The sequence below is a fragment of the Volvox carteri genome (genome assembly GCF_000143455.1).
Source record: "Volvox carteri f. nagariensis unplaced genomic scaffold VOLCAscaffold_45, whole genome shotgun sequence".
Classification (NCBI taxonomy): Eukaryota; Viridiplantae; Chlorophyta; class Chlorophyceae; order Chlamydomonadales; family Volvocaceae; genus Volvox; species Volvox carteri.
In genome coordinates this window covers 159,451-186,313 of record NW_003307588.1, presented here as the reverse complement: position 1 = coordinate 186,313, position 26,863 = coordinate 159,451, and the positions used below count along the sequence as shown (strand labels likewise).

The 26,863-nt window shown below is 57.1% G+C and overlaps 4 protein-coding genes across 4 annotated transcripts; 1 reads left to right on the top strand and 3 right to left on the bottom strand.

Annotated features, from left to right (window-relative positions):
- Window positions 1–166: 166 nt before the first annotated feature.
- On the bottom strand, window positions 167–10,987 carry VOLCADRAFT_106506 (uncharacterized protein). The gene is made up of 16 exons (XM_002954671.1): window positions 10,856–10,987; window positions 10,455–10,511; window positions 9,934–10,059; window positions 9,558–9,674; window positions 8,947–9,129; window positions 8,319–8,545; window positions 7,926–8,007; window positions 7,624–7,738; window positions 7,155–7,267; window positions 6,875–6,985; window positions 6,311–6,403; window positions 5,841–6,047; window positions 4,040–5,500; window positions 2,953–3,669; window positions 1,318–2,631; window positions 167–186 (listed from the first exon to the last, which is right to left on the bottom strand). Exons 3-15 carry the CDS (start codon window positions 10,018–10,020, stop codon window positions 2,005–2,007), a joined length of 4,140 nt encoding a protein of 1,379 aa, XP_002954717.1. The 5' UTR covers window positions 10,021–10,059; window positions 10,455–10,511; window positions 10,856–10,987; the 3' UTR covers window positions 167–186; window positions 1,318–2,004.
- Window positions 10,988–12,445: 1,458 nt separating this feature from the next.
- On the bottom strand, window positions 12,446–14,403 carry VOLCADRAFT_76427 (uncharacterized protein). Its single transcript, XM_002954670.1, has 5 exons — window positions 14,254–14,403; window positions 13,850–14,120; window positions 13,559–13,701; window positions 13,317–13,413; window positions 12,446–13,225 (listed from the first exon to the last, which is right to left on the bottom strand). The coding sequence occupies exons 1-5, from the start codon at window positions 14,265–14,267 to the stop codon at window positions 13,172–13,174; spliced, it is 579 nt and encodes a 192-aa protein (XP_002954716.1). The 5' UTR covers window positions 14,268–14,403; the 3' UTR covers window positions 12,446–13,171.
- Window positions 14,404–14,516: 113 nt separating this feature from the next.
- VOLCADRAFT_106504 (uncharacterized protein) lies at window positions 14,517–16,022 on the bottom strand. Its single transcript, XM_002954669.1, has 3 exons — window positions 15,881–16,022; window positions 15,758–15,814; window positions 14,517–15,210 (listed from the first exon to the last, which is right to left on the bottom strand). Exons 1-3 carry the CDS (start codon window positions 15,977–15,979, stop codon window positions 15,037–15,039), a joined length of 330 nt encoding a protein of 109 aa, XP_002954715.1. The 5' UTR covers window positions 15,980–16,022; the 3' UTR covers window positions 14,517–15,036.
- A 418-nt stretch (window positions 16,023–16,440) lies between these two features.
- VOLCADRAFT_106503 (uncharacterized protein) lies at window positions 16,441–21,495 on the top strand. Its single transcript, XM_002954723.1, has 8 exons — window positions 16,441–16,580; window positions 16,671–16,747; window positions 17,225–17,294; window positions 17,555–17,629; window positions 18,103–18,160; window positions 19,379–19,425; window positions 20,176–20,400; window positions 20,650–21,495. Exons 2-8 carry the CDS (start codon window positions 16,732–16,734, stop codon window positions 21,152–21,154), a joined length of 996 nt encoding a protein of 331 aa, XP_002954769.1. The 5' UTR covers window positions 16,441–16,580; window positions 16,671–16,731; the 3' UTR covers window positions 21,155–21,495.
- The last annotated feature ends 5,368 nt before the right edge of the window (window positions 21,496–26,863 follow it).

Genomic DNA, 26,863 nt, shown 5'->3' with positions numbered 1-26,863 from the left:
AAGCAATAACCCGCGGCTGCTAAACCTGCCTTAACTGTTGCTGCACTGTCAAATGCATGCGGGATGGTAATGTTGAGTTGGTCAATCTCTCACACCTTTTTGTTTGCGGATGACGTTGATGATTTGAGAGCATGCTGAGCAACGACATATGCATCAGGGCCAGTGTGGGCAGCAGCACCTTTGCACGACAAATTAGACGACATGAAGTCGCGAGGTCAATTGCAGTCATGTCTGCGGGCCAAAACATATCTCGTCGATTGAACTTCACTCTGTCCCAAGAAAGCTAAGAATGACAATATACCGTGTATTGTACAACACTAAAGAGTGCGCAAGACGTATGATCGACGGGACCAGCAATGAGGCACAAGAAGGAGCATGTACCGCCGCTCTGCTTCACATAGTACTACCGCACGACTTGCACGATGTCGTACAGTGATAGGAGCTGATGGACCGCAAAGGAATGTTACTAAGTCCTGCGCCACGCGTCTAGACACCTAGCAGGTGGCAAGAACATTTCCACGATCTGCCGAATAAGAGACCGCAGGCTCATCACACAAGAATGCCGGTCCGCGCATCAGACCGAGAACGACGCCCGTGCGAATGCAGGGTTGCGTGTACGTGCCAGCCACGGCTTCTTCCCGCCAAATAATATCCACAGGCCTCAAAAATCAAGCGCACCTGCGTCTTACGTAAAGCAAACTGCAATAATATGAGCGCTACCATCAAAGCTGCTTTTTTAACTACCGGCTATATAAACATCACGTGCTCTTGCACTTTTACTAAAAATTCCTCTGTGCAGAGTTATTGTCACATTTCGGGTTGGCAGCACCTTGTTCACGAGTGGACGACTGACTAGGCCACACCCGCCATACATTCGGCAGGGAACATAAGACAAATGCACGCGGGTCTGGAAAGCGGCCCGTTCCTCATCACGCATCGGGAGCATGCGCCGCCACCCCCCTGCTGCCGGGGCGATTGTAGCAGTCATTCACGACTTCCCACATCCTCTTGCCAAAGTTTGTCCCTCTGCAACAGAACAGGCTACTGCAACAGCGGCGAACCATATCGGGCTCACCAAACCTGCATAGCTGCCCAACACAAAACGCAAAGCGCCCATGGAAACCCTAAAGTAATGCCTCGGAACGTTGCAGCGCACATGCATATGCTCACGAGTCATGCGCCTTGCTGCTGGTGTGCAGCCCTATGCAGCTGAGGACAAGCCGGCCGGCGTCGCTCGTCAGTCAGCTAGCCCGCCCACAGTAGAGGTCGACCATCCTTGGGCCAGAGGCCATGAGGGGGCAGCGCAACCTAACGCACGAGGTTCTCTGCATCAACGTCATAGGCGGTGCCCAACACTGCGCTAGTACCCGGCTGAACCAAGTGCCTAAAATGACCCAAGCCGTGCAGATACTGGCACATGCATCAAGAATCCTTCCGCTGAGATAAATAGTGGACCAATGCCGTACACTACCAGAACGGGTGCCCACCCCGCGCGCGCTTCATAAGGGGCCCCACCGCATCAAGACAGCATCAATTTGCATGCTGCAATAATGAAGTGTGCCCCTCTTGCAGGGCAGACACTGCAAGCTCCATCAACGACCATAATAGTTAGCTTGGAGTTGCAGCGGCGCTGACGATGCCAGCGACGCGCAAAAAAGAATGCTGCGTGCGCTGAGCTCTGGGCCAAGCAATGCATGTCAACCTAGAAGAGGCCCCCGGGGCCCAATCAATAGGATACAGGATTTCTCACGACATGTCAGATTCCCATTCCACATCGCGCATCACCATCACCATTCACGGAAGCAGTGGTGAGGTTTCGAGGCGTGCGCACGCGCACACGCCCAAGCGTCCAAGCCTGCAATTGTTGGTCCGCATTCGGAGGACTCTGCCCATCACTCCTTCGCGGCGACCTCCGCTTGCTCCACCCACAGTCCAAATTCCTTATACCCTATTTCCGCAGCTCAATTGTCCGCCCGACAATGCTGTGCCTTTTGGACGACGCTGTCAGTAGAAGTCGTCGTCGTTCGCGGCATCCTTAGCCAGCTCTGCAGCCATCTGCGCCGCCATCTCGGCCTCTTCCAAGGCCCGCATCTCAGCCTGCAGCGACGCTTCATCCTCATCCACCGCTTCCGCCTCCGCTGCGCCCCCGGCCGCCCTCTCTTGGTCCGTACTCAACCGAATCTTGTAGCTGTCACGTTGGGCACTATCGGGCCGCATATGAACCCGCACAGCCGACTTGGGGGAGCCTTCTTGGGACCCCGGCGCCGGTGCCTCCATCTCCTCGTCAACGGCCCCCAAGCCGTACCCCTCTCTGTCAGCGGCGTCTACACCAGCAGACCCCGCTCTTTCTGCGTCCATACTGATCCGCATGCGCACCGAATTACGCTGCGCACTGTCCGGTCGCACGTGTACGCGCACCGGAGATCTCGGCGGCTCTTCTGCAGCCTCTTCGGCAGCGGCCTCAGCCGCCGCCTCCTTCGCATCCCGCGCCGCCTCAACCGCTTCAGTAGCGTCCTCCACCGCCTCCGCCGCATCTTCAGCTGCCTCCTTTGCCTCCTCGGCTGCTTCCTCAGCCGCCTCCTTCGCCTCCTCAGCCGCCTCCGCTGCCTCCTCTGCAGCCTTAGCGGCGGCCTGCAAAAGCGCCAGGGCAAGATCCGCCAGGTGTACGATAAACTTGAAGAAATGTTTTCTTTTGTTATGCTGGTTAAAAATTAAAGAAATTGCCTTGCCTTGCCTTGCATAGCAAACCACGTTCCAGGTTGGAGGCATATACGGGTATAGAACCCCCTGCACAACATCTGGACTGCTCGACTGGCACACAAGACTGGCACACAAGACTGGCACACAAGACAAGCGATTCAGGGAAGCCCAGACCTGCTAACCAGGCCCAGGACGTTTCCACAACCGCTTATACACCCTCGAAAGCGACAGCCTCTCTACGCCGTAACGCACCTCCACAGCTTCTTCCGCGTCGCGAGCCGCCTCCCGGGCCTCCTTCACCTCCTCGGCGGTGTCAGCCGCCTCCAGCGCGGCCCTGGCAGCCGCCAACGCCTTCTGGGCTTCCTCCAGCGCCTCCTCAGCCTCCTCGGCGTCTTCGGCCGCCTCTTCCGCAGCCTCTGCTGCTTCCTCCGCGGCCTCTGCCGCTTCCTCTGCCGCGTCTGCTGCTTCCTCTGCAGCATCCTGAGCGTCCTCGGCTGCTTCTGCCGCTTCTTCCGCCGCTTCGGCAGCTTCTGAAGCCCCATCGGCCTCCTCAGCTGCCTTAGCTGCCCGCTTTGCAGCATCAGCGGCCTCATCAGCCTCGTCCGCCGCCTCAGATGCCGCATCGCCAGCCTCTGCCGCTTCCTCCGCCGCCAAGGCAGCATCTTCAGCACCCTCCGCCGCCTCGGCGGCCTGGTCCGCCGCCTCCTCGGCCGCCTCCTTTGCGTCATCTGCGGCTTCCTCTGCCACCTCACCCGCATCCTCGAGGATCGCCTTCTCTGCCTCCTCCTCAGCCTTTGCCTCCTCGGCCGCATCGGCAGCTGCCTCCGCCGCTTCCTGTGCCTCCTCGGCTGCCTCCTTTGCCTCCTCCGCATCCTCCTTTGCCTCCTCCGCATCCTCCTGTGCTTCCTCAGCCGCCTCCCTCGCTTCTTCAGCCGCCTCCGCTGCCTCCTCTGCAGCCTTAGCGGCAGCCTGCAGCAATGTCAAAGGCGAAGGAGGCAGGGTAGAGTGGCCAGGGGTGGCAGTTGCAGATCTTCCTCACGTACGTCATCCGAGCAGTTAAGCCTCAGGATATCAGCTGTTCCCAGACTTCGCCGCTGGTTTCGCCACGGCCCCACAACCACAAAGTGATGACAGTTTCTTAAATCGCATAGATTACACCAACCGGGCCAAGATAATGGCCGAAGCAAGGCAAACACCCCCGAGTTCCGTGTTGATTTGGACAGGGCCCTGTATGCTGTAACACGAGCCGATCGGCTGGCCCTCAAGCGTATGGGACACCTAACCTTCCAAGGCGACAATGGCCGAAACATCATAAACCAACCCTCATGTCATGACTCACCTCCACAGCTTCTTCCGCGTCGCGAGCCGCCTCCCGGGCCTCCTTCACCTCCTCGGCGGTGTCAGCCGCCTCCAACGCGGCCCTGGCAGCCGCCAACGCCTTCTGGGCTTCCTCCAGCGCCTCCTCAGCCTCCTCGGCGTCTTCGGCCGCCTCTTCCGCAGCCTCTGCTGCTTCCTCCGCGGCCTCTGCCGCTTCCTCTGCCGCGTCTGCTGCTTCCTCTGCAGCATCCTGAGCGTCCTCGGCTGCTTCTGCCGCTTCTTCCGCCGCTTCGGCAGCTTCTGAAGCCCCATCGGCCTCCTCAGCTGCCTTAGCTGCCCGCTTTGCAGCATCAGCGGCCTCATCAGCCTCGTCCGCCGCCTCGGATGCCGCATCGCCAGCCTCGTCTGCAGCCTCCGCCGCCTCAGCAGCGTCCTCAGCACCCTCCGCAGCAGAGGCAGCCTCGGATGCTGCCTCGTCGGCAGCCGCCTCGGCGTCATCCGCAGCCGCCTCCGCAGCCGCCGGTTCATCTTCATCAACGGGCCCCAGGCGGCCATCGTCGCCCTTCTTGCCAGCTGACTCCTCGGCATCAACGCTAACCCGCATGCGAAGAGAGTCCCGCTCGGCACTGTTCGGTCGCAGATGGAGACGCAACGGAGACCGGTCCTCCTGCTCGTCCTGCTGCTGCAGACCATCCTCGTCACCTGCCTCGGAATTTCCGTCCGGTGGCGTATAGTTGTTATCCTCCGCCTGCTGCTCTTCTGCCTCTTCCTCCGCCGCATCTTTCGCAGCCTCCGCAGCCCTCTTAGCTGCCCTCTGGGCGTCTGCCGCGTCCAGGGTCGCCTCCACGGCGTCCTCAACCGCCTCCTTGGCTTCCTCTGCCGCTTCCTCGGCCTCCTCTGCTGCCTCCTCTGCAGCTTCGGCGGCAGCCTCTGCCGCTGCAGCCGCCTCAGCCGCCTCCCTCTCGGCCCGCTTAGCAGCTTCAGCAGCAGCGGCAGCGGCTTCCTCTGCCTCTTCGGCCTCTTGCTTCGTCTTGGCTGCTGCCAAGGCTGCCTTAGCAGCCTCCAGAGCCTCCTGCGCGTCCTCCAGAGCCTCCGCTGCTTCCTCCGCCTTCTCAGCCGCCTCCTCCGCCTCCTCAGCCGCCTCCTCAGCGGCCTCCGCCGCCTCTTCAGCCGCCTCCGCTGCCTCCTCTGCCGCATCTTGGGCCGCTTCCGCCGCGTCCGCTGCATCTTCAGCTGCATCCTGCGCTGCCTCGGCCGCCTCTGCCGCCTCCTCGGCGTTGTCAGCCTCCTCGGCTGCCTTGGCTGCCTCCCGTGCGGCAGCAGCAGCGTCGTCGGCCTCTTCAGCGGCCTCAGCGGCATCATCTGCAGCTATGGAAGCATCTTCAGCAGCGTCAGCGGCCTCTTCCGCGTGGGCGGCGGCGGCATCGGGCTCCTTGTCGTCCCCAAAGGCATCACCGTAATCGTCCTGCTCATATGTATCCTCCTGTCGTACACCAAAGGCAGAGTCAGCCATTACGGGAACTACAAATCAGGCATGTATTCAGGGAGGACGATAAAAGGCGACGCCATAACATGTGAGAGTCTTTCGGATTAGGTTGCGGCTGCAGCAAGGCCTGCCGATAACCTGCCGACCCAGCCATCAGTAAAACCAGTTCCAATCAAGTCCCGATGACATCGGCCCAGGACCATAAGAGGACAGGGCACTAATTAGCTCGCATGCTCCTATACGCTCCTGGGGCCCCATACCCGCATACCTCGCCCCACAACCTCCCCTTTCATGGCATTTGCTCAACCAAGACCCCATGCCCCACTAGGCAACGCACCTTGCGCGCCGGCTCCGGTGCCGGTTCTGGTTCGCGCTCTGGCTCTGGCTCCTGTTTACGCTGTGACCCATGCCGGGACTTTGCCTTGTCCGAGCTCGCCTTCTTGACGGGCTCCGCTGGGCGGCTGTACCCGACCTCCACCTCCAGCGGTGCGGCACGCGCCGCCTCAGCAGAGCTCTCCTTCGCTAGGCTCTTAGCCGGTGCCTCCTGCGCACATTGACAGTCAGGCAGGAACGTCCGTGAGCACGTGACCTGAGCACGGGAATGGACAGGAGCCCAAACCAGGATATAGCACAGCGGTCTGGTACCATCTAGCTTCGTTCTGCACCTCCATGTGGGTTACCTCTAAACACCCGCACAATGTGCACGCCATGCCATGAAGTGCGTGCAATTCGACAAAAAATGCACGGGGTGTCTGTGCCGTTGCAGCTCCAGCGCACGTCAGCGCAAAGCAGCTCGGCGTCGCGCACCTTCTCTGACGACGCCCGCGTGCTGTCGGTGGTCGGCTTTGACCGTCGAGCACGTGCAGCCGGCTTCGTGCCACTGTGAAGGACCTCAGAGAACTGCAACGATGGTTGAACAAGGAGCGCATCCCGGCGGGCAGACTTTAATGAGCAGGCCTTGCAATGAAAAGAAAAACAAATGCCCGTGACTAAGCCCCGTCCGAATTTGCTTTCTTATGGAACCGCTTTCGTACGAGCGCTGAGAATTGTGTGGATCAAAGGTTGCACGGGAGCATGCCATGCTCCAAGCTGACCAGGAGGGTGCTTAGGTTACGGGACAATGTCTATCGGCAAGAAATCAAAGGGTCACCGGCCCACGCGCACAATACGGGTTGCAGCGCAGGAAAGCCCAACGGAAGCTCGCAAGCTAATAAAGCCGACTTAGCATGGGTCAGAAGCATGTGACTGGGAGGGCGTGAAATCCTCAGCATCCGCAAATCATCAAGCCACCGAGACAGCCACGGTCGCACGACCCGTAACCGGGAGACTCGCCAACTGTAGACTAAGCGCGTTGGCGCTTTCCCGACTTACATGCTCAGAAAGTGCGTTGGCCCGTGTGGCCTTCTCGGCACCCCGCCGCTCCTCCAGATCGACTGGTGGCGGTGGGGGATGCGGCTGGTGGGCCGGTCGACTTGCTGAGGTCTGTGCGAACAGGAACATGGCAATCACGCAGCGCGCCAGGAAGACAAAATCGTCAGAGCGCGACAACGCTGCATAGCGTACGCTTGTTGCCACGAAAGGTTATAGAGAAAGCAGCTGCCTTGGTTTGCGCATGTCTGCCGGCGCGCAGTGCCTCTACCATGCGCCTCACCTTGGATTTTGGTGACAATGGGTGTGTGGGCCGTTTGTCGGACGGCGGCGGCGCGGCAGGCGGTACGGCAGGGCGCTCCCCCCGCGCTGGCGGCGGTGGCGACGATAAGGCAGCTGCACCGCAGGAACGCATTACAAAGGAGAAAGACAAGTTAGGCAGCACCGACTGGCAAGTCGCAAGTGCAGTGGCAGAAATTTTACATTCCTTTTAACTGCATCGTGTTAAGGAGGTATTTTAAAGACTCAGAAGCAGCATTCCCAAGGCTTGGAGCATGGCCCCAAGCCCAAGGCGAGTTCAGCAACGAATAGATGTGCGATGCAAACGCATGCAAGCACATGAAGCAGCAAGGATACCCAGTTGATCCAACAGCGTCTGCGTACTCGCTGACCTGGCGGAGCTGCGAAAATCACACGAGACATGTTAGATCCATGACCCCACGCCGTTGATGAAAACGACCCATGGGCCTCACCTGACCGACGGCCGTGACCTGGGGAGCGACGGCCGTTAACGCCATTAGAAACAGGTGCCCGGCGACCGGCGCCGTATAGCTGCTTGAGCTTCTCCGCATACGCCTCGATGATCGACTGCATCGCGCAAATGCATTCAGCATGTTAAATAGGACAACGGGAAAATTCCGCCCAGGAAAACATGCTGCGGCAGCTACCACAGCGGCACTGTTGCAGCATAGCTTAAAGGCAGACATGCACACGTGCTCCATCCTGGGAACCCCGTCCTGGGCTGCGACTTAGCGCCACCCCGCGTAGCTCTTACCTGCCGGTCCACAGATTGCTCGAGGGAGGCGTTGTTCATGTCCTGCAGGAACTGGCCGCTTAGGACCTGAGCAGTGAGCGCCCTGAGGGAGTGGACGAGAGTGGAAGAGGAGGAGGAGGACACGCGACATGAATGCCAGCCCCAGGATATAAATGTCGCCCATGGAGGCATAGCTGCCTCAGCAGGGACATTTCGGGGACAAAGGTAGAGCCAGAAACGCAATCCGCCAGCTTAGCCTGAACGAACCTGCGCATTCCATATACACGCTACCACCCCTCAGTCCCTGCATCGCTCTCTCTCTCTCTCTCTCTCTTGTGGTTTCCTCGGCTACAGGGCTCCTTCCGGGCGACATACTTATGCAGCCCAACCCAATACCCGCCGCTCGCTACTCACTTCTTCTCAGCGTCCGACACCAGCAGTTCCTCGCTCATGCGCTGCAGCAGCATCCGCACGCCTTCCATGCGCTCGCTCAGGCGTGCCGCTGCGTCCGGTGGCGGCACATCTGTGGGCAGCAGGGGCGGCAGCCCGTACTCGGCGGTCAGACGGGCTGCCTCTGAATTCATCTGGTCAATCATCGAGTTAACAAGGTTGAAGTCGGCCTCAACGTTGTCCAATACCGCCTGCGGAAGATGCAAGAGCGAGGGCGGGAAAGGGCGTATTGGGGAAAAATGCACTCAAAGAAATGAACAGAAGGAAAGGGTTCCCACACACACAGGCAAACCACGTACAAGACCCGGGCCAGGCCCGTATGCCGGAGGAAACGAGTTAATGCTGGCTGGACTATGGTGTGCTCGCCAGTCACTGGCCGTAACCATGCCCCAATCGTGCCTCAATCTGTCCCGCTCTCCGCAAACCACGATGCATATCACCATAGCGTACCATATCATACCATCATTTAGGCATTGTGTTTACGTGTAGATCAACATTGGTACAGCTGGGGGGCTGCCTTCCCACAGTCCCTTCACCAGAACGGCTCATATGTGATGTGCACGCCATGTTCTACATCTGCCAATCCACCCACCTGCATATGCTCAACGTGCTGACCGGTGCTGCGCAGTTTAGCACGATACGTTGCGCGCTGCTCATACATGCGCCGCGTTTGGGCCACCAGCGCTGCAACAGCCCTCGCCCCGTCGCGGTCGAAGGGCCGATTGACGGTGCCTGGCGTACGGCTGAAGCTCGCCAGGTTTCCATCATCATCCAACTGTTGGTTTGCGGGTGACGCGAAGCGGCGGGAAAGCGTCAGGGTTGAGAGGAAGCTCCGGGCAATCGAGCTCTGTGGCGCTGTGCGCGAAGCGCCCAGCGGGCATCGCCGACAAGTACACATCGGCGCTGGTCTAGCCCTAGTGACCTACCTACAGAAGGGATGAGGACGACAACCGTCGCCGCTCGGCCTTCCGCCGGCGACGCTTTGGTCATTTACACGGCTTGCGCGGCTGCCCAGCTAATCCGAAAGCGCAAGCCCCAAGATTGCTGGCCCAAATCAACTTGTATACATTTGCGCGTGCTTTGTTACTGCCAATAATGGCATACGTCGGCTGTCTGCTTTGCGCGCATTACCGCCATGCAAACATTCCATTCGCGCGTCCTGTTGTGCATCGCAATCATAAGGACGCGGACCCGTGCCCTCACCTCGTAACGCATCCCAACCCACGCCGCCGCGGTGCGCGGCAGCGCCTCGTAGCCCTCCGCCGCCGCGCGCTCCGAGTCCATGTGTGTATCCTCGGGATGGGCGCTGTCGCCGCCGCACTGCGAGTCAGAGCCCAAACACCGCATGCATCAGCCCTTCATTCACACTCGCAAAAGGGCCTTTGACGCGACGCGATTCTGAAGGCCGCAAACATCTCCACGCACTGACATGCTTCTTAAGGGGGCTGCAACAAGCTGATCCAGCCCCGCGCAGCAGTAAAAATAAGAGCATCAGGACCCAGCGATGCTGTTGCCATTTGCACACTCCATCTGGGTCCGCAGTGTATCTCTCCTCTGTCTCACTCGTCCCTGCCCTTACCGCCTGAAGGGCCACCGCAGACAAACCCAGTGCCATTGCAGTGCGTTCCTTCCGGGCGCGCTCCAACTGGGCCGCCATGCCGCCCATGGCAGCTGCATGCTCCTGCTCCAGCTCACGGAGTCGGCCCTGCGCAGCATAACCAGCACACAGCCATGCACCAAGCAGCACTCAGATGCTCATGCTCAACTTCGGAGCATGAGATTGGCCAGACAACAAAAATCAAATCGGCATGAAGTTATGGTTCGTTGCGCCTGGGTTGCTACATTCCCCCCCAACATCCAAAGTGGGGCGTGAACATTGTCATAGCTCTGGCAGGCTGCACTATGCTGGGGTATAACCGTCAGGGAATGTGGGAAGCAAGGGAAGAGCTGGGGCCATACTCGGGAGGGAGAGCTTTGACAACGGACGTAAATGGCACCGCGTGTGTTCGGCACGACAGGACGCCATAGTGTAGGATGAGCTGTCTACAAACCCTAAGCGCCCGAGTTATACAACCGGACTGTACAAGCGCCAATTCACACCTGCAGCGCCCGGACCTTCGCCTCCGCCTTGACAGAATACCTCTCATAGGTCGCGCGCTGGGAGGGACACAGCGAAAATGGCAGATGGCCATGGCCGTCAGTGCACACGCAACACAGCGTCTAATCACATCCCCTGGCGCGTGGACAGGCAGACACATCGCCAGGACCGGGAGCACCTCCCACACATGGACTCGGAAACTAGGGTTGGTGTGGTTCTAAAAGCCTTTAGGAGTTTCACACCCAACCTAGCAACGTAAGCGCAGAACCCAATGAAGCCCATACACGGTAACACATGCCCAGTAGTCTGCTGTTACCGGCAGTACCCAACCCACATCAGAAACAAGGGCAATCTATGAAAGCCGTTGGCCATTCCTTCAATCTTTCAATGCCAGTAAGCCTACCTGCTGTGCGGCAGAACGTGTGAGCTCCGCTACGTTGCGCTCCAGCTCGCGGATCGTGACCTTCTGGGAGCTCAGGAGCTCGCGTTGCTGCTCAATGTATTCCCTGAGCTTTTGGTTCTCAGACTCCTTGGCCTGCGGATGCACAACAGGCGGGAGCTAGGTGTACGTAGCGATAAACGCGCCGGACATTCCGGATTATTACGAGCGTGCCAGCTGGGCGATAGGCAGGATGGTGCAGGCGCTTTCGCCATCAACAAAGCATTCCTTGCAGGAAAGGGATAGAAATCCCTCGGGGTACAAAACAATGCCAAGAAGGGTACTAGCCGTAGGACGCCCGCAAAAGTAGTGCCTTAACCCATGGCCTTCCCGTCTGCAACATCACCCCTCGTGTCCCCTTGATACCTAGGTTGCTCCAAGACACGCCCATCCTTGCCTGCAGTTCTTGGTCAAATCGGTTTTTTGCTGTAACCAGCTCATTCTTCAATCCTCGTATGCGTGCTTCTCCTCGCAAAGCCTCAGCTGATGGTACTTCGGGGGGGAGCGGATATAGTGGAACGCGTTGCTGGCTTTGACGAGATGGATGCTCACGGATGTCGGGCAAAAAGTGCGACGAATTCGGTGGCGGTTCCGCCCAGGCTTCTGTCACAACGGGCTGATAACCGTTTCCATTTGCTGTCCGCGGCGATGCAACGCGATTCGCCGGAGGCAAGCTCGCAGACTGATGTCGGTAAAGCAAAGCGCGGGGAAGCGGAAATTCAGGCAACCAGAAGGCACATGGAATGCCGCGGCTCCCTCAAATATACTTTTATGGCAATAGAATTTCACATCATGTCACATGCAAAGCATGCGTATGTCCTTCGAACCACATGTTGACAACATGCCGCAGTAAGAAACAACCTGTGCTTATGAAACAGCCAACCACTATCGCTATCAACACATCTAAAAGCTGGGGGGCAGTGCAGCAAGTTAAGCCCATATGGCAAGGAAGTCCCGAGGAAGTCCCGAGGTGCCCTTTCCACGCGATCCAAGTCAGGAGGTTTCGAGCATAAACATGAAGTAGATGAAACATGTTTATGCATGGTTCATGCTGATGCAACCCCGCTCACCGCCCAAGCGCGTGAAGAGTCCTCCATGGCCTCAGCCTATGGCACACCTTCCCCGGAAAGGTGCTTTCGTCAGAAAGGTGGAGCTGTTATTTAGGGTTCCTATTAGAATGGATCGATCCAGAGTCCAGACATTCCAGCATTAGAAAGCTTGAACCAGTGTACGTGCACTCTACCTCTTGTCAGGATACGTCGCAAATCTTTCGGTAAAAGGTTCCACAAAAACATCTAAGGTTGAGTTGGAGGGCCACCGGGAGAAGCCTAACGGGAACGACAAGCCGTACTTTGAGCGTGTAAAAAGGCATCAAAACCTTTAGATCTTCAATTCTTGTAAGGGCTGTTTTCCATGTGTAATGCAAAAACTAAACGATGATATCAGTATAACTTAACCTAAGTGCCGCGTTTGTGGCTTCCCCGTTCATGCCGCTGTAACGATTGCAACCGTCAGGACACGTTATCGACCTCTTTGTGAATTATACCTGAGAAATTGAGGGGTATCCTTACATGCTCATGGAATAGCATTTCACAAAATAACCTTGCCGAGTGGCCATGGCCCGGCCTGGCTCGAAGGGATAACAGACCGGTTCTCCGAAAGTCCTCTGTTGCAAGCTCAACTGGCCCAATACAATTCAGATAGTAGCAGTTGCTTTTTTCTGCATTCCCGGCTTGGGCGCTGAATCCGAAGAGTCACTACGTAGGCGACACAACCCATAAAATACCACCAGTCAATCCACGTATCATAGTTACATTTTATTCCTGGTATTGCAGCAGTTGAGATTACGTGTCGTACTTCAGCTGTGTTATATTTCGATGATTTCTCGCCGCGAACACAATATGCATTAGCAGCAAATTTGCAGCTGATAACGTCACCGTCAACGCTGCAGTTCGGGGACAAAGCCCTTGTCGCCCCTAGTCTCGTCGACAAACACATAATACCCGTGTGCAAGCCTGTCAAGTGTAGCCGCTGACTTCTGGGAACACGCTGTCATCATTACGCCGTCGTAATGTCGTTATGCAGATGCATAGCGTACCCGCACTAACCCGTCCGTCCATGAAAACCCCAATACCCCCTTAGTAATAAGGCCCATAGTCCACGTCGGGATATACCAGAGCTGCCTGCGCTGGCACAACGCCGCACGTCCGAAAAAGCCAAGGAATAATTACACCGTGTGGCTCACTCAGCTCTCACGCTCCTGCTGCACAGCGGTTGACTTTACTCGTACAGGTTCCGGAGCTTCCGTGGCACGTAGTGCTCTTGGTACAGGTTCTGCATTTAAGGAGAACCACAATAAGCGCCAAACATTCAGTCAGGCGCCATGTAGGCAAGCAACACGCGCGGACATGCGCAACGCACATACCAGTGAGTCCTTGACGACCTTCTTCGCCTCCTCTGACCCGAGGAAATCGTCGACAATGACCTCCTTGTGCTCATTCTTCTTGTAGTCCTCGAAGAACCTACACCAAACAGCGGAATCATGTTACCAACCCAAGCCGTGTATAACTCTGCGGTGGATCCCGACAATGCGCATAGGGCCCAGGTGATTTACCAAATAATGCCGGATGCATGTCTGGGGTTTAAGACCCGTCTTCCCGCTCTCACCGCTTGATCTCCGCAAGGCGGTGCGGTGGCAATTGGTTGATGTCTGTGAAACCCTTAAACTCGGGGTCGTCCGCATGCACAGCAATGAGCTTGTCGTCCCGCTCGCCTTGATCGAGCATTTGCATGACACCTATTGGCTTTGCCTGTGAGCACGTGCAGCAGCCGGGAGTCAGCAGGATGTGCAAAACGGCTGGTGGGTAGGGCAACACAGCTCCAGCACATCTTAGCCGTCCGTTAAAGGGAGAGAATAAGCCACCCAATGAAAATTACAAGGAACGCAATATTCCTCACCCGCAAAAAGCACATTGGCACAACGGGCTCCTGCATCAGGACAAGCACGTCCAGCGGGTCGCCATCCTCACAGAGAGTCTTTGGCACGAAGCCGTAGTTATGGGGATAGACGACAGAAGAGTAAAGGATACGGTCCACAAAGCACAGACCGGTGTCCTTGTCGAGCTCGTACTTGACCTTCGAGCCGCGAGGGATTTCAATCACACAGTTCACAACGTTGGGAGCCTCGTTCCCTGGGTGAAGGTCGTGCCATGGGTGGGAAGCGGTGCCCCTGCAACACAAGATCCAAAAGTGGTAGCTTGAGAATCGCCGTCGCGCGTTGTCTCAGGTGCGCCGACGCTGAAACGCTTTTGCGGCCCGTTACATATGTTGACAAATCAAAGAGCTGCGGTACTGTTTCACACCTGTAGAAGGACATCTTTCAATTCAATTTGCAGAGAACCTCAAAGGAGGAAAGCGAGCGCGCCGGCAGGTCGATCGGTGTAAGACTTGCAAAGAATGCAAAAGGTATGCCCAATTGGCGCGCTAATGTTTCCAAGGCTCTGACGGATTGACATAACGCAAGGGTTTAAAACAAGTTATACGCAACTTAACGGGTTAATCATTGCAGTACGGGGCCGTTGCACCAGGTCACCGAAATAATGATTCTCCGCATCCACCTTCTCGATTGACACAACATTTTTACAGACATCTGACACCATAATATCGGATGTTTGCTTATCAACCCAGGAGCGCTCTCTTCAACAGGAAAAAACAAAACAAGTCGTCTGGACCTTGGCGCACACCCCCGTTATGCACCACTCCTTCACATAAATTGTCATACAGAATAATGACTGGTCTGCATCTAGCCTGGATTACCACCTAGAATTCGGAAAGACAAAGAAATGAGGCCGTTGCGGACACCTGCCATCTTTGCCGCCCTTGCAACGCCGTGGGCACACCCAATCTTAATCCCAAGCTTCATGCAAAAACCTTGTCGGTGTGCCAAGCAGTAGCAAAGCTGCCGTTTAGCTGAGCACGCACGGCACTGCCAGGCCCAGGCATCACTTATCAACAGGAGCCAAGAACCTTTATAAGGGCGACCGAAATTAGCAATACGGCAGGATAATAAAGGTTTGCGCACTTGGGTTATGTCCACTGGCGGGTTTCTGGGCGTGGTATGCAACGCCTATCAAACCTGACCAAACCTATGCCCACTGGCGGGCTTTCTGGGCGTGATACACAAAGCCTAGCAAACCTACACCCGTCAGAATTCCAGCCGGCATGACCTTTTTGGTCTTAGCAAGTCGCATACCCATTATGGTTGTCATCAAAGCTGAAGTGGCGCAGCCGACGCTGTGGCCCAAGAAGGCGTCTTTCGACTGTACGGCAGGGTCATGGAAACCGGGACGCGGGTTAGCGCAGTCGGGCATAAGCTTGTCGAGACGAGAAGGGCCTGGGAACGCAGCAGCTAGAGGGTACAGCAGGACGCCGTAAAATCCTGGTTTAGCCTTTGCCTCTTCCACGTATGAACTCCCACTGCAGAGTGGCTAGCTTACCACCTTTTGCGACCTTCCGAAGACCGCTGATTCTGCACGCAGACCTGGAATTGCGTGCCTGTGCACGCAGCGTCCAGGCTTCCATTTCCCCCCACAGGTTCGCATTACAGAATCCATTGATCCGTAGCAAGGACCCAATTACGGCATCGGAACGTGACAAGACACAATTCCCCTGGGCAAGCAGATGTCACCACAGCACATGCAGGAAGGTTGTCCCTACGCCGATGTGACCAGCATGATGCGGCCTTACTAGGGGTCCCTGCCGGACCTGCCTTGCGCGTAATGAATTGTCACACCCCCATAGTCGCCATATCCTCGCTGTACGGAGCACAAACGTGCCCTCACCGCTCAATGCACGGCCCGCGCATACCTGTATAATGTATGCGGCTGTACCGTATGCCACGCTGAAAGTAAGACCGCCGATCAGCTGCGCGCACAAACGTCGCCGAGTGAAGTGCACGGTCTTCCCTTCCCTGGGAAGTTAGGTACCTACCGAAGGCAAAGACTTTTTCCGTACATAGCCCATAACACCGCCCATGCTTGTCAGCGCCGAAAGCGCGAGGTCAAGGTGCACTTCTCCACTGGGAGCCATGGTCTTCGGTCGTTCGGTATCGAATCAAAAACACCCAATCTTTACGCACGAGAATTATATATTGTGATTATTGTTGCGTCGGCAGGAAGCGTAGTGTGGAAACAAAGCCGCGTAACGGTTCCGGAGCGACAGGTGCTACTCTGCGTGCTTTCGTTAACAGAGTTTCAATGTTGTAAAGTACTTACCTCGCGACCTCTTACTGTAGGTAGATTCATTCGCACCATACTTCAATTCAGGAGCTTCCCAGCCATGGAGCAGCGAACCCAACAACCATGGCCTAGTGAGCTTAATCCTGCCCGCCAGGGCTATGGACTAGAGTTGAAGGACAAGTTTACAGTGCGCTACACACGTGATGCGCTGCACCACAATGACGTAGTAAGATTTCTCTCTTGCAAAGGAGAAACGAACTGGACAGAGTCTATCGGGGAGCTCACAGGAAATCCTCTTCACGTTTGCCACAGGGAGCCATCCAAGCTAATCACCCTGTTCCTTCAAATTGCACTGTATATTACTACGAACTCACCGTGTTAGACCAGGGCCTCCATGCCAAAATTGCGATAGGTTTTTCTGACAAGTCGTTCAAGTTGACTCGCCAGCCAGGGTACGCGGCAGCATCCGTTTCACTCACGAGTCATAGAACCCTAGTTGCCTCCTGGGCGGGACACAACTGCAACTTGGCCGGCCGATGCAGGTGGGAAAGCAATTCGTATGGCTACCATGGCGACGACGGCAGGAAATTTATTGAGACGGGCATGGGCGAAGACTACGGTAGGCGAAGATCCGTACTTATGGTTCAGACGAACGAAGGAATGCTGCATGGGGCTCCGTATGTATGACCTTGTATCAATACAAGCACGCAAAATCCTCCCAGCATATGCCTGGGCTGCGTTTCATGGGCACGCTTGTGGTTTTGCTCCCTACCACCCAAGCCACCAGCAGACGACCTGCTCTCTCTGGCGGCGGTCGCCTTCAAAAAGCACTTGCCTGGCGTGCTGTAGCAACAACTACTGCCGAACCTAAGGGGTCCACAAGCCGAAAGGGTTCACGCTTGCAGACGTAACGACGATGTGAACCCGTATGCCGCACATGGCAGGAAATGTTCCCTAAGCCAAGGTCATGCAAGAGGGGTACCTGTGCAAGAACTCCCAACATATCAAACAGCCTCCGTCCCTTGTTCAGCCACACACCTTACGTGGGGCTGTTCTGCGCTGCGCTGCCTCCCCCGGCGCCGTACCGGGCCCACAGGCCCAACCTTCGGAACCGGCGACACCGTAGGCGCTGGCATCCATCTGGGCCGTCAGGAGTTGTTCTTCACGTGAGACAAACGGCGCCGCTGGGGGATAATCCAGAAGCTAGCTCCATTAGCTGCCTGGCTCCATGATACATATCTCCTGATTATCGCTGGGCCGCAGCAGCTCCCAATCCAGTCAACGTTTGTGTGGGCGCCCCGTGGTTCATGTCTTGCGCCGCCCAGCCGTCTTCGTCATCAGTTGACCTTTTCAAATTCCTTGTTGCAAATGACAACGGCGTGTATATGTATAATCCTCCGCCTTTCGACCCCTTACGCCCCCTCAGTAAGAATGGCACTAAGCTCAATGTTGCGCACAGACCCGTGCGGGCGGGCCTCTACCCGACCATTGGCCTGCACAGGTAAGGAAAGAGGCAGGGTCAAGAGGCCTTCAGCACAAAAGAGGATAATCAGTTCTTCTTTGGGGGCGGGCGCCGGGCGGGAAGGATGGCGTCATCCGTCACGGAGATAAGGTTGCCGATTGGACACGGCAGAGGCCGGGGGAGAGAGGTGGTGCTCATGGTGCACGCCGTGCCTTCTTTAATTGTGCTTGGGCCCGCACAGCCCACAGCTGTCTGGCTTCCACAGTTTACACATCCCCTCGCCATACTCGTGGCATCCCTGGCCCCGAAGCCGTCCGTTTCCATGCGTTATCCACTATGTGTTGTTTTCTCGCATTCTTGCATGTTCCGACCGCCGTGATTCGCTGACGCTATATCCCATCCCGCTTGGTTTTGTGTTGCACATGCTGCACACTTTCGTAATGTTGTGTTGTCGTCCCGAAACTGGTTTACATGAATGGATGTACGAATGGATGGTTGGATGGCTGCTGCAGTACGGGCGAGATGGTCCAGGTGAACTTCGGCCAGAAGCCTTTCATGTTTGACGTGGAGGTGAGTTGGCGGGTTATCGCCGTCGCGGCAAATGCCGGGTGCGACAGACGGGGCGGATGGGTTCGCGCCTTTTTGGAAGTGGAAGTTATTAAAGTGGAAGTTGTGCTGGAAGTGCTGTACCAGTCAGGAGGGCGGTGGGAGGTGGGATGGAGGTCTCACGGATTGTTTGGGTACTGGGGCATGGCGCGGGTGGTGGGGTTGAAGCTGTCCGTGCTGTGTGCGCCATGTATGGACGGGTGCGAGGGAAAGGGGAGGGGTTGGATTGCATTCGTGCCTGCGGTGCACTGCCACGACGCGGAATGGCTGGTCATGTTGGCTAGCTTCCCACAGATATATGCGGCGGCTCAAGCGCATAGAGCACAAACAACAACAATGATGGCTGTGAACATTGTTTAATGTCAACTTATTTATTCGTCGTACACCGAACTGCCTCAATGCAGATAGTCTCCAGGTTACGAGTGAACTTGCAGATGAGCTTTCGGTCCTCCTGTCCCCCTGTCCAGTAGAACGCGTCCCATTGGCGCGGAAGCTAAAGCGACTTCTGCACGGCATGTCCCGTGCTCGGATCTGTGTCCTAATCAGGATACGGTAGCTGCAGTCCAAACTTCCTCAAAATTCTGAACGCTCTGCCGTTTTACAGCAAGGGAGAGCTGCTGCTCCCAATGTTCTGGCAACCTATGCTACTTGGTATTTTAATCGGCGCTTGTCGCGCCATGGCTAAGTATTCGTGACCAAATGGCGCCATATCAGACAACCATTCTATATATTGTATGTATGTATGTATAAATGTATGTATGTGTGCGTGTGCTTATGTTACATCTTACAGAGCTGCGTTACCTTCCAAAGGTAGCCCATACGGCAGCCCGTACAAGGCATGAGGGGGCCCCAGGGCATCAGCCGAAGATACGATTCAGCAGGTCACACGCCACATCCCCTCGACCATTCCGCACCCAGTCGCCTGCACCTTACCCGTTCGCGCCCGCATTCGGGTGCGCTCGGGACCACCGTCCTCCTCCTTCACCGTTGCTCTCGTTAGGCCTCTAGATCTATCGGTTGTTCCATGTCATTTATGTTTCATGTTTTGTTTATTATACATTATGTAATTTTTATTTACTTACGTTTGGTCCGCGATTTCTTGGAAAACCTAGAATTGCTTCCGTTCCCTCTCTCCGTCTGCGCTGCACGGACGCGTGTCTTGTGATTGATGCCTCCTGGCAGGGCATGTTGGCAGAAGAGAGGGCTGCGGAGCGGGCTGCAGTGGAAAGGTAAGGTTATGGTCGACATCGCGCAGGCGGGTCCTGGTCCTTAGCACTCTTGTCCTTGATTGCCGATGGCGTACCGTGCGTTTCGATCGCACCGACCTGTTTTGGGGGAAAAAAGGAAGATTTGGTACGGGTGTACGGGAGCCTTTCGCCGTGTGTCCACAGTGCTTTAAACCACTCATGTGTTTTGGTGACATGATGAGGTTATGACACACACACACACACACACACACGCACACACACACGAGTAGATAATGTCCTGATCCTGTGTGCTCACCCTGACGGTGTCATCTCACGTCGTGTGTGCGAACAGGATCCCTGTCTCACCCGGCATCACCCACAAGCTCGTGCGACAGTACCTGCTGCACTACGGCTACGAGGAGACGCTGCGCGCCTTCGACCTGGCCGCCGGACTCCTCGGGGAAGAGCAGCAGCAGCAGCCAGCGGCTGTGGCGGCAGCGACGGCAGCAGCCGACAGCAAGTGCGGCAGCTTTATAGATAGCTTGGGCTGGGCGGGCTGAGGTTGGGCTTGGGGAGCACGCCAACCGTGTAGCGCTTAATTACCATGCGCTGTCGATATCCCTTCGCACCGGTTTGTTCCCTTTTGCGGACAAACACCACGTCGGGGGTGTTTCAGGGTTCTCATTTTCTATATTTCTCCCTTGTGCTATTTTGCGTGCTGATTCCCCCTTCTGACGACGCGTGTCGGACACCTAATTGTGCCGGGTCGGACCCGCTTATCCGTGGCCGCAGTGCTGCAGCGGTCGCTGCAACCGCCGATGATGGCTCACCCGCCGCCGCAGACGACGGCACAGCGCTGGGCCTGCGTGCACGCCTGCGCAGCTGCCTCATGGCAGGTGACGTGGATGGGGCGCTGGCACTGCTGACGGCGCAGTGTCCGGTGGTGCTGGCGGATGCTGTACGTTTCGGGGTGGTGCACTTCCAGCTGGCATGCCAAAAATACATCGAGCTAGTCAGGTGCGCGTGGATGTGGGAGAGTGGTTTTGGACAGGACCTCCGTTTTCCGTTCTTGCAGCATGGAAAGACAATTGGTGATAACCGCAGCCAAACCCCGTAGGAATGGTAAGTTGAGCTGAACTGCGAGCATCCGCTCCGTACGGACATGGCGATGCTTTGTTCTCCACTTTTTCGCCGTTTGCCTCCATCTCCAACTCGCCATGCGTACGGCTCCATCCTGCTGCTGCGGTTGTCCCCGGGCCCCCGCAGGTGCGGTCGTGTGGAGGAGGCGGTGATGTTTGCACAGAGTACTCTGGCTCAGCTGCGGGGCCCGTCAGCAGCGTCCCTGGAGTCGTCCCTTCGCGACGTCGTGGCACTGGTAGCCTATCAGAATCCTGAGGCCTCGCCCTTGGCGCACTTGCTCGACAGGGCGCAGCGCGATGCCGTCGCAGACGCCGTCAACGCTGCCGTACTGGTGGTGGCTTCGGACATTGGCGTCGGCGGAGCCGCCGGCGCTGCCGGCGCGGCTACATCCGGATCGGAAGGGGCAGTGTTGCAGTTGCGAGGTGTTCCGGAGCAGCAGCCGCTGATGGCGTCGGCATCGTCGGCAGCGGCAGCGGCGGGTCGTGGGACCCTTCTATCGCAGCAGCGGAGCCAGGTGGAGCTGTTGTTACGGCAGCTGGCGGCGGTGCAGGGAGCACTTCACGATGCGAATGGGGGCCAGGGAGGCGTGTTTAACCTTCGAAAGTACATGCTGGGCCAGACCACCACGTAACAAAACGCCCTCCCGCTGGGAAGGATGGCACCGGGAATGGGGAAAAGGGTAGGAAGGCGGATAGCAGGGTGGGAAGGCGGAGCAGGACGTCTTGTGCCGAAGACGTAATTAACGTCTTATTCGGGCAGTAGGGATGAGGAAGGGGGAGGAGAGGGTTTTGGATGGAGAACGCTCACCATGTGGGTGGTAGGCAAATAGGTAGGTAGGTAGGTAGGAAGGTAAGAAGCAGGAGTGGGCACCATTTGGAGCCTAGAAGATGGGACAGCGAAAGTGATTGCCAGGGCAACCCAAGGGGAGCTAGGGGCTGCAGGCAATCACGTAAGCCGTGTCATCACGCTAAGAAAAGCGACTCACACAAAAAACGAGGAGCCGGTGGGGGTGTTTCGGTGGTCTCGGTGTTGTTGCAAGGGAGGGTGGTTTCAAGGATTCTCTGCCAACAAAGACGCTGTTGAAGAACCGCACGGGACCCACGCAAGACCGCAAACACAGATGACTCGTAAGAGGCCAGCATGGCACCCAACATTGTAAGACAGCCAGACATGGAAAAGTTAAAAGCAGCGGGTGGTCGGGAAAAAGGAAAACAGGGCTCATGGGGAACTCGTATGGGCGCAAGGAATCACGGCTGGCCATGGCCAACATCATGGAGGTAGTATTAGCAAGCGAAGCATGCTGGGTCGGATGGAGGGCGGGGACGAATTCGAGCTTTAAGAACGTGGTGAGAAAGGCTGAGCATGAATGTGGAGGGGCGGCTCGAGACGGGTTGTGCGGACGCAGGGGCATAAAAGGCTTATCAGGGAAGAATTGAAATGCGAAGTAGAGGGTAGGACACACGGTCGGGGAGAGCAATTCTTTTGACTGCCCCGGTCAGAAGCAAGGCGCAATGCTGGCCACTCGGCTCGGCTAGATACTGAGTTGTAGGCTATGGGCTTGTCCTTAGCAAAGGTAAAGCCATAGTGGCTTGGCTTTGTGTGTGCTCTATAAAGGAGTCTCTTGGAAATCGGGGTTCGTAGCGAACTGCCAGATAAGGCAAGACAGACGGAGGTTGGGATGGAGGTTGGATTGTACCGCAGGCTGGAAGAAAAGGGCGCACGGAAAGGAGGGGTCGAAGAAGCACGCGTGAAAGTGTGTAAGATTGTGAAGATATTTGCTAGGGCGCAGGGGAACACTTGGAGATAAGGAGCGGCCAAGGGGTAACAGGGGCTTCTCGGATCTCCAGCGTCCGGGCATCCTCGGACAGCATTTGCGCCATATATCTACTAACACCCTATCTTGGCAGCAAATCCATCCAACGGTGTCATACAATTCACAAATAATGTGTATTGGATGGCTTTTAGGGTGATGGTAATGTACAGCACTTGGCAGGGGCGTTCCCGCGTCTGCACGATGCGTGGGTTTGCTGGCCATGAACGCTTGTATGCTTGAAGCATCGTCAGGAAAGACTGCACGGTGGACAGCCAACGGAAAGCTACGGACATATAGGTGTGGGGCCGCGACCAACGGCATTACCTAATGACTCATAAGGAGCATGCCATCAGGTGACTGTCTCAGCGAATAAAATACCAGATAACAGTCGTCCCTCGTAACCCCGCAAGGAATGGACTGGAGCTCCGACTACTGCGTACGACAGCATACGTACCTTCTTGCGTTTTTTTGCTTTACCTCAAGAAATCAAGAAGATTGTACAGGTCTTAACGCTCGTGCTGTGGAATTGTGATGCCATGAGTCAGGGTTTATTTGCGCTGTTAGTTGTCTCGGGGCTTAGCTTACAGCCTTGCACGTGAGTAAATATGGAAGGCCTGGCAACTGGAACGGGGATTGCATTAATTATTATCGGCCTTGTTGCGTTAGCACTTGCGTTGTCACAGTATGACGCACTTCTCGCGTGGGCAACCTCTCCAAGCAGCGCAACGGCGCTCGAAGCGCTGGGTGGCAAGCTTCTAGCTGTAAGATATCCGCATAGTAACGCGGTCTTTGCCGCCTGGGAATGGTGCCTCTAAACCAAATTCGGCTCGTCACTTGCACCTTTCTACAGCTTGTGGTCGGCTGGGCTGTCGCGAGCGTAGTATTCTTCTCTAATACATGGAACCGATTGGGAAAGGTAAGCAAAAACACCGGCGACCTTTCGTAGTCAGCAGCTAGGCGAGGGGTGCCACCGCGGCTGCCGCTATCGCCGCAAGACCTTTATTCCATATGAATTACTCTCCATCTTACTCGTGCATGCCGCTGCGCCTGCGGAACGAAGGACGGGCCCAAAAGCCCTGCCTCGATGATGGGCGAGCCGTCAACGTCGCTTGGCCGGCCCGCTGCAAACGCCCCCGGGGCCCCGTGGACCGAAGGAGCGGAATTTCAGGAGCTTCTTGGGGCGATTCGCTCCTGCCTGGACTCGCATGCCTCCCGCAAAGTGCCTTTCTCGGAGCTGGCGGATGCGGGGAACGCGGTGCTGCTGCTGGTGCTGTGCAGCGTCCCCGCCGCCGCGTACCGGCTCTCATACGTCCTTCCGTACGACCGCTTCAAAGTAGCGGTTCTGGAATCGCTTGAGCGCTGTTTGCAGTTCCTGGACGAGCTGCCGTACCTGCCCGACTGCATGGTCGTTGAGGAGGACGACTTGGCAGGCGGCGCGGAAGCGGCGACACGGGTGGGTTGGTAGTAAGCGCTCACACGCCATACCCACCATACGTGCGTGTCAAGGTACTCCTGCACACAGGCTTGCACGAGGGTAGGAGGCAGGGGCTCATCGGCGGTACAGCTTCAGTCCAGCAGGGTCCGGCTGTGGAGGACGTTGGCCGTGTGGCAGCATTGCTGGAAGATAGGCGCCGGCAAGTCAGGGCAGGGCAGCGGCACGACCTGCCACTTCCCCCCGGGTTGCTACGCCGGGTAAACTCCGGGGGCACTGTGTTTTGTGCCCGGGTTGCACATACGACCCTGTGATTCCACTGTGCTTCCCCGGGTCGCACTGCAGCGTTTGGAAGCACTGTGGGAGACCAGCGCACGCCAGGGACAGCGCACAGCCGCATAACGACAGAGCTGCAGACCGCAACTGCTGTAGCAGCAGTGGCCGTGGCAGTGGTAGCAGTATTAGTATCAGCAGCAGTAGTATCAGCAGCAGCTGTAGCAATCGCAATAGCAATACTTACTCCACATAATGCAGCATAGGGCCACGCAGTGGCAGCCGCAGCAACAGCCTCGGACAATAACCGAGGCAGTGGCACCGCAGCAGCACCACAGTCCCACCACCAGTAGCAGTGGGTGGCCTGCATATCGACCCGCGTGGTGGTGATCGCAGCGGAGGAGGGGGTGCTGGGGTGCTGGGGCGCGCACAGAAGCAATCCACACAACAGACCTCCGGACAGGTGCCCCTCAGTGTCCGCGTCAGCTTCTGAGCTCATGTGCTGTGCCGCCCGGCAGGCACACATGCGGCCCCCCCCAGTACACCCCCTGATCCACCTGGTCTCGCGATCGTGTCTGGCAGCACGCTCACTGCAGCAATGCCTCACCCCCATAACAGGGTTGAAAGTTCGGTCCGTTATGTGGGGCTAGTCGTGGGGGTGGGGGTGGGGACCAACCACGATCACAAGTTCCAATCCCTTCAGCCACGAGCTAGACACCAACCCCCCGGTGCGCAGCAGCCCTAGCAACCCGAAGATCCGTCTTTGCAGCCGTGGCGTTCAACACGAGCGACGTTAGCAAGTGTGGATGTCCTCCCCCCGGGAAACCAGTCCGTTCAGGAGGAATGAGCAAGTGTGGGAAGGCGGCAGCGCGTCGGCGATCTCGTTCCGAAGTTTCTGGGGATCCGTTAGCACTCACGCACGCACCCACCCATCGACCGGTCGTCGTTCCCTTCACCGGGCTGCCTGGGGCGCAATGTCCCTAGGTATCCTTGTCACCCTTGTTATTGTTGTCAACTCCCGAACGGATTTGACGCCTCGTAGCCCCGAAAACCCCAGAACCATTCGCCTTGTCGTGAAATTAGGCCCCTCGTGGCATCAGGCGCACAGAGAACTCCGGGACCCCTGGTTAATTGACTTTTCCAGTTTCACTTGCAAGCCAATGGCATCGTATACTCACTTCCCGCTTCTGCGCCAGCGTAGCCTCGCCGTTGTTCTCTTCACCCCACCCCACCCCGGGTCTTTCCACTGTCCGGTTGCAATGCCGCCCGTCCCCGGCCCGTCCCCTGCTGCTAAGTAGGCGATCACGGCGATCCGCAAGCGTGCGAATGCCGCGGAGCTACCCATTCTGCGTGTCGTACGCAACGGCGGCTTCGCCGCTTCGCGCAGCTCCGTCCGCCGATCCGTATCTTCGTCGTCATCGGCCATGCAGGCGACGGCGGTGGTTCCGGAGCATCTCCGAGGGGTGCCGTCCATCTCCTTGGCAGCTGACACGTTACAGGCGCCCTTCGATCCTGCGGATCTAGAAGCAAGGGTAGTAGCACAGGTATGGGCGTAAGAGCAGAAGTTTGGAGAGTGCATGTGTAGGTGTGAAGATTGAAGAATGTCTACTTTGAAGTAACAGTTACAGGCTTGGCATGTCGGTTGTTTGTTAACAGGATTCGCCAGCCCCTTGTGCTGTCGATTTCTGACGCATTTCGTTTTTTCCAATATTTCTAGCATCATTTCAGTGTTTTTTTTAATGTTTTCTTGGTAAGATGTTTTCCTCGGCGAAACATAATATGCAGGTGACGCTGAGGCGGCTGCACCAGCAGCGTGCAGCGGCGCACGCCACGCTAACGGTGTTGCGGTATATCCTGCCACCGCCCGCGTTTGCGGACTTGACCCATGGGTCACCCTGGGCCACACGTGTGCACTCTGATGTGTCCGTGCTCACCGCCGTATTGTTGGACCCGCACGTCACGGCTGGCGTCTCCGCCACCACGCCTGTCGTACAGTCGCCGGTGTCGTTGCTGGCGGCCATGCACGACGCGCATGCCGCCTTCGATGTGCAGTGTGCGATTCACAGCGTCGCTAAGATGCCGACCCTAGGTGAGTTCCTTGCACGGGGAAAGGAAGAAGAGAGGGAGGCTGCCTGTCGCAGCGCGGGTGTGCGCGTGCGTGTTTGGGATGATGGTCCCTACCCCGGTTTAACAGGCCCAGAACTCACCTCCACTCACCTCACCTCACCTTCACCGCGACGGCTCCTTCCATCTCTCGCATTTCCCCATTTTCACATGTAAAGACACACAGTCCATTTCAAACATATACATCGTACTCCTTCCTTTCTTCTTAGTCAGCACTTCCTGCCCGCGGCTTCGTCCATCTTCTACATTCCACGGGCCTGAAATCCCCTCGCCCACACACAAATCACATGATCACTGCCACCATTTGCACCCACCATCGCACACACATGACCACGGCGCGCGCTTCAGGCCACGAGTATATTGCCGTGGGGGGACTGGACGGCAGCACGGACCACCTGGAGCGACTGATGCGGGTGGCGGCTGGTATGGTTTCGGCGCTCGCTGAGCAGCAGCAGGCGCAGATCCAAGCGGGAGTGCCCCCCCTGGAGGTGCAGATCGGCCTTCATGCAGGTAGCAGGGGGCCGGCGGCAGCGGCGAGCTAGGGATGGCGGGAAGGAGGGAAAGGGGGGAAAAGACGAACCATGAGCGAGTGAAGCTGCTGCCAAGTGGGGAAAGAGTGGTGCGGCAGGTGTACGGGAAGCAGAACTGACCAGTCGGCGGTTGTGAAGCAGCAGTCCTCGGGATGATGTAGTGGTGTA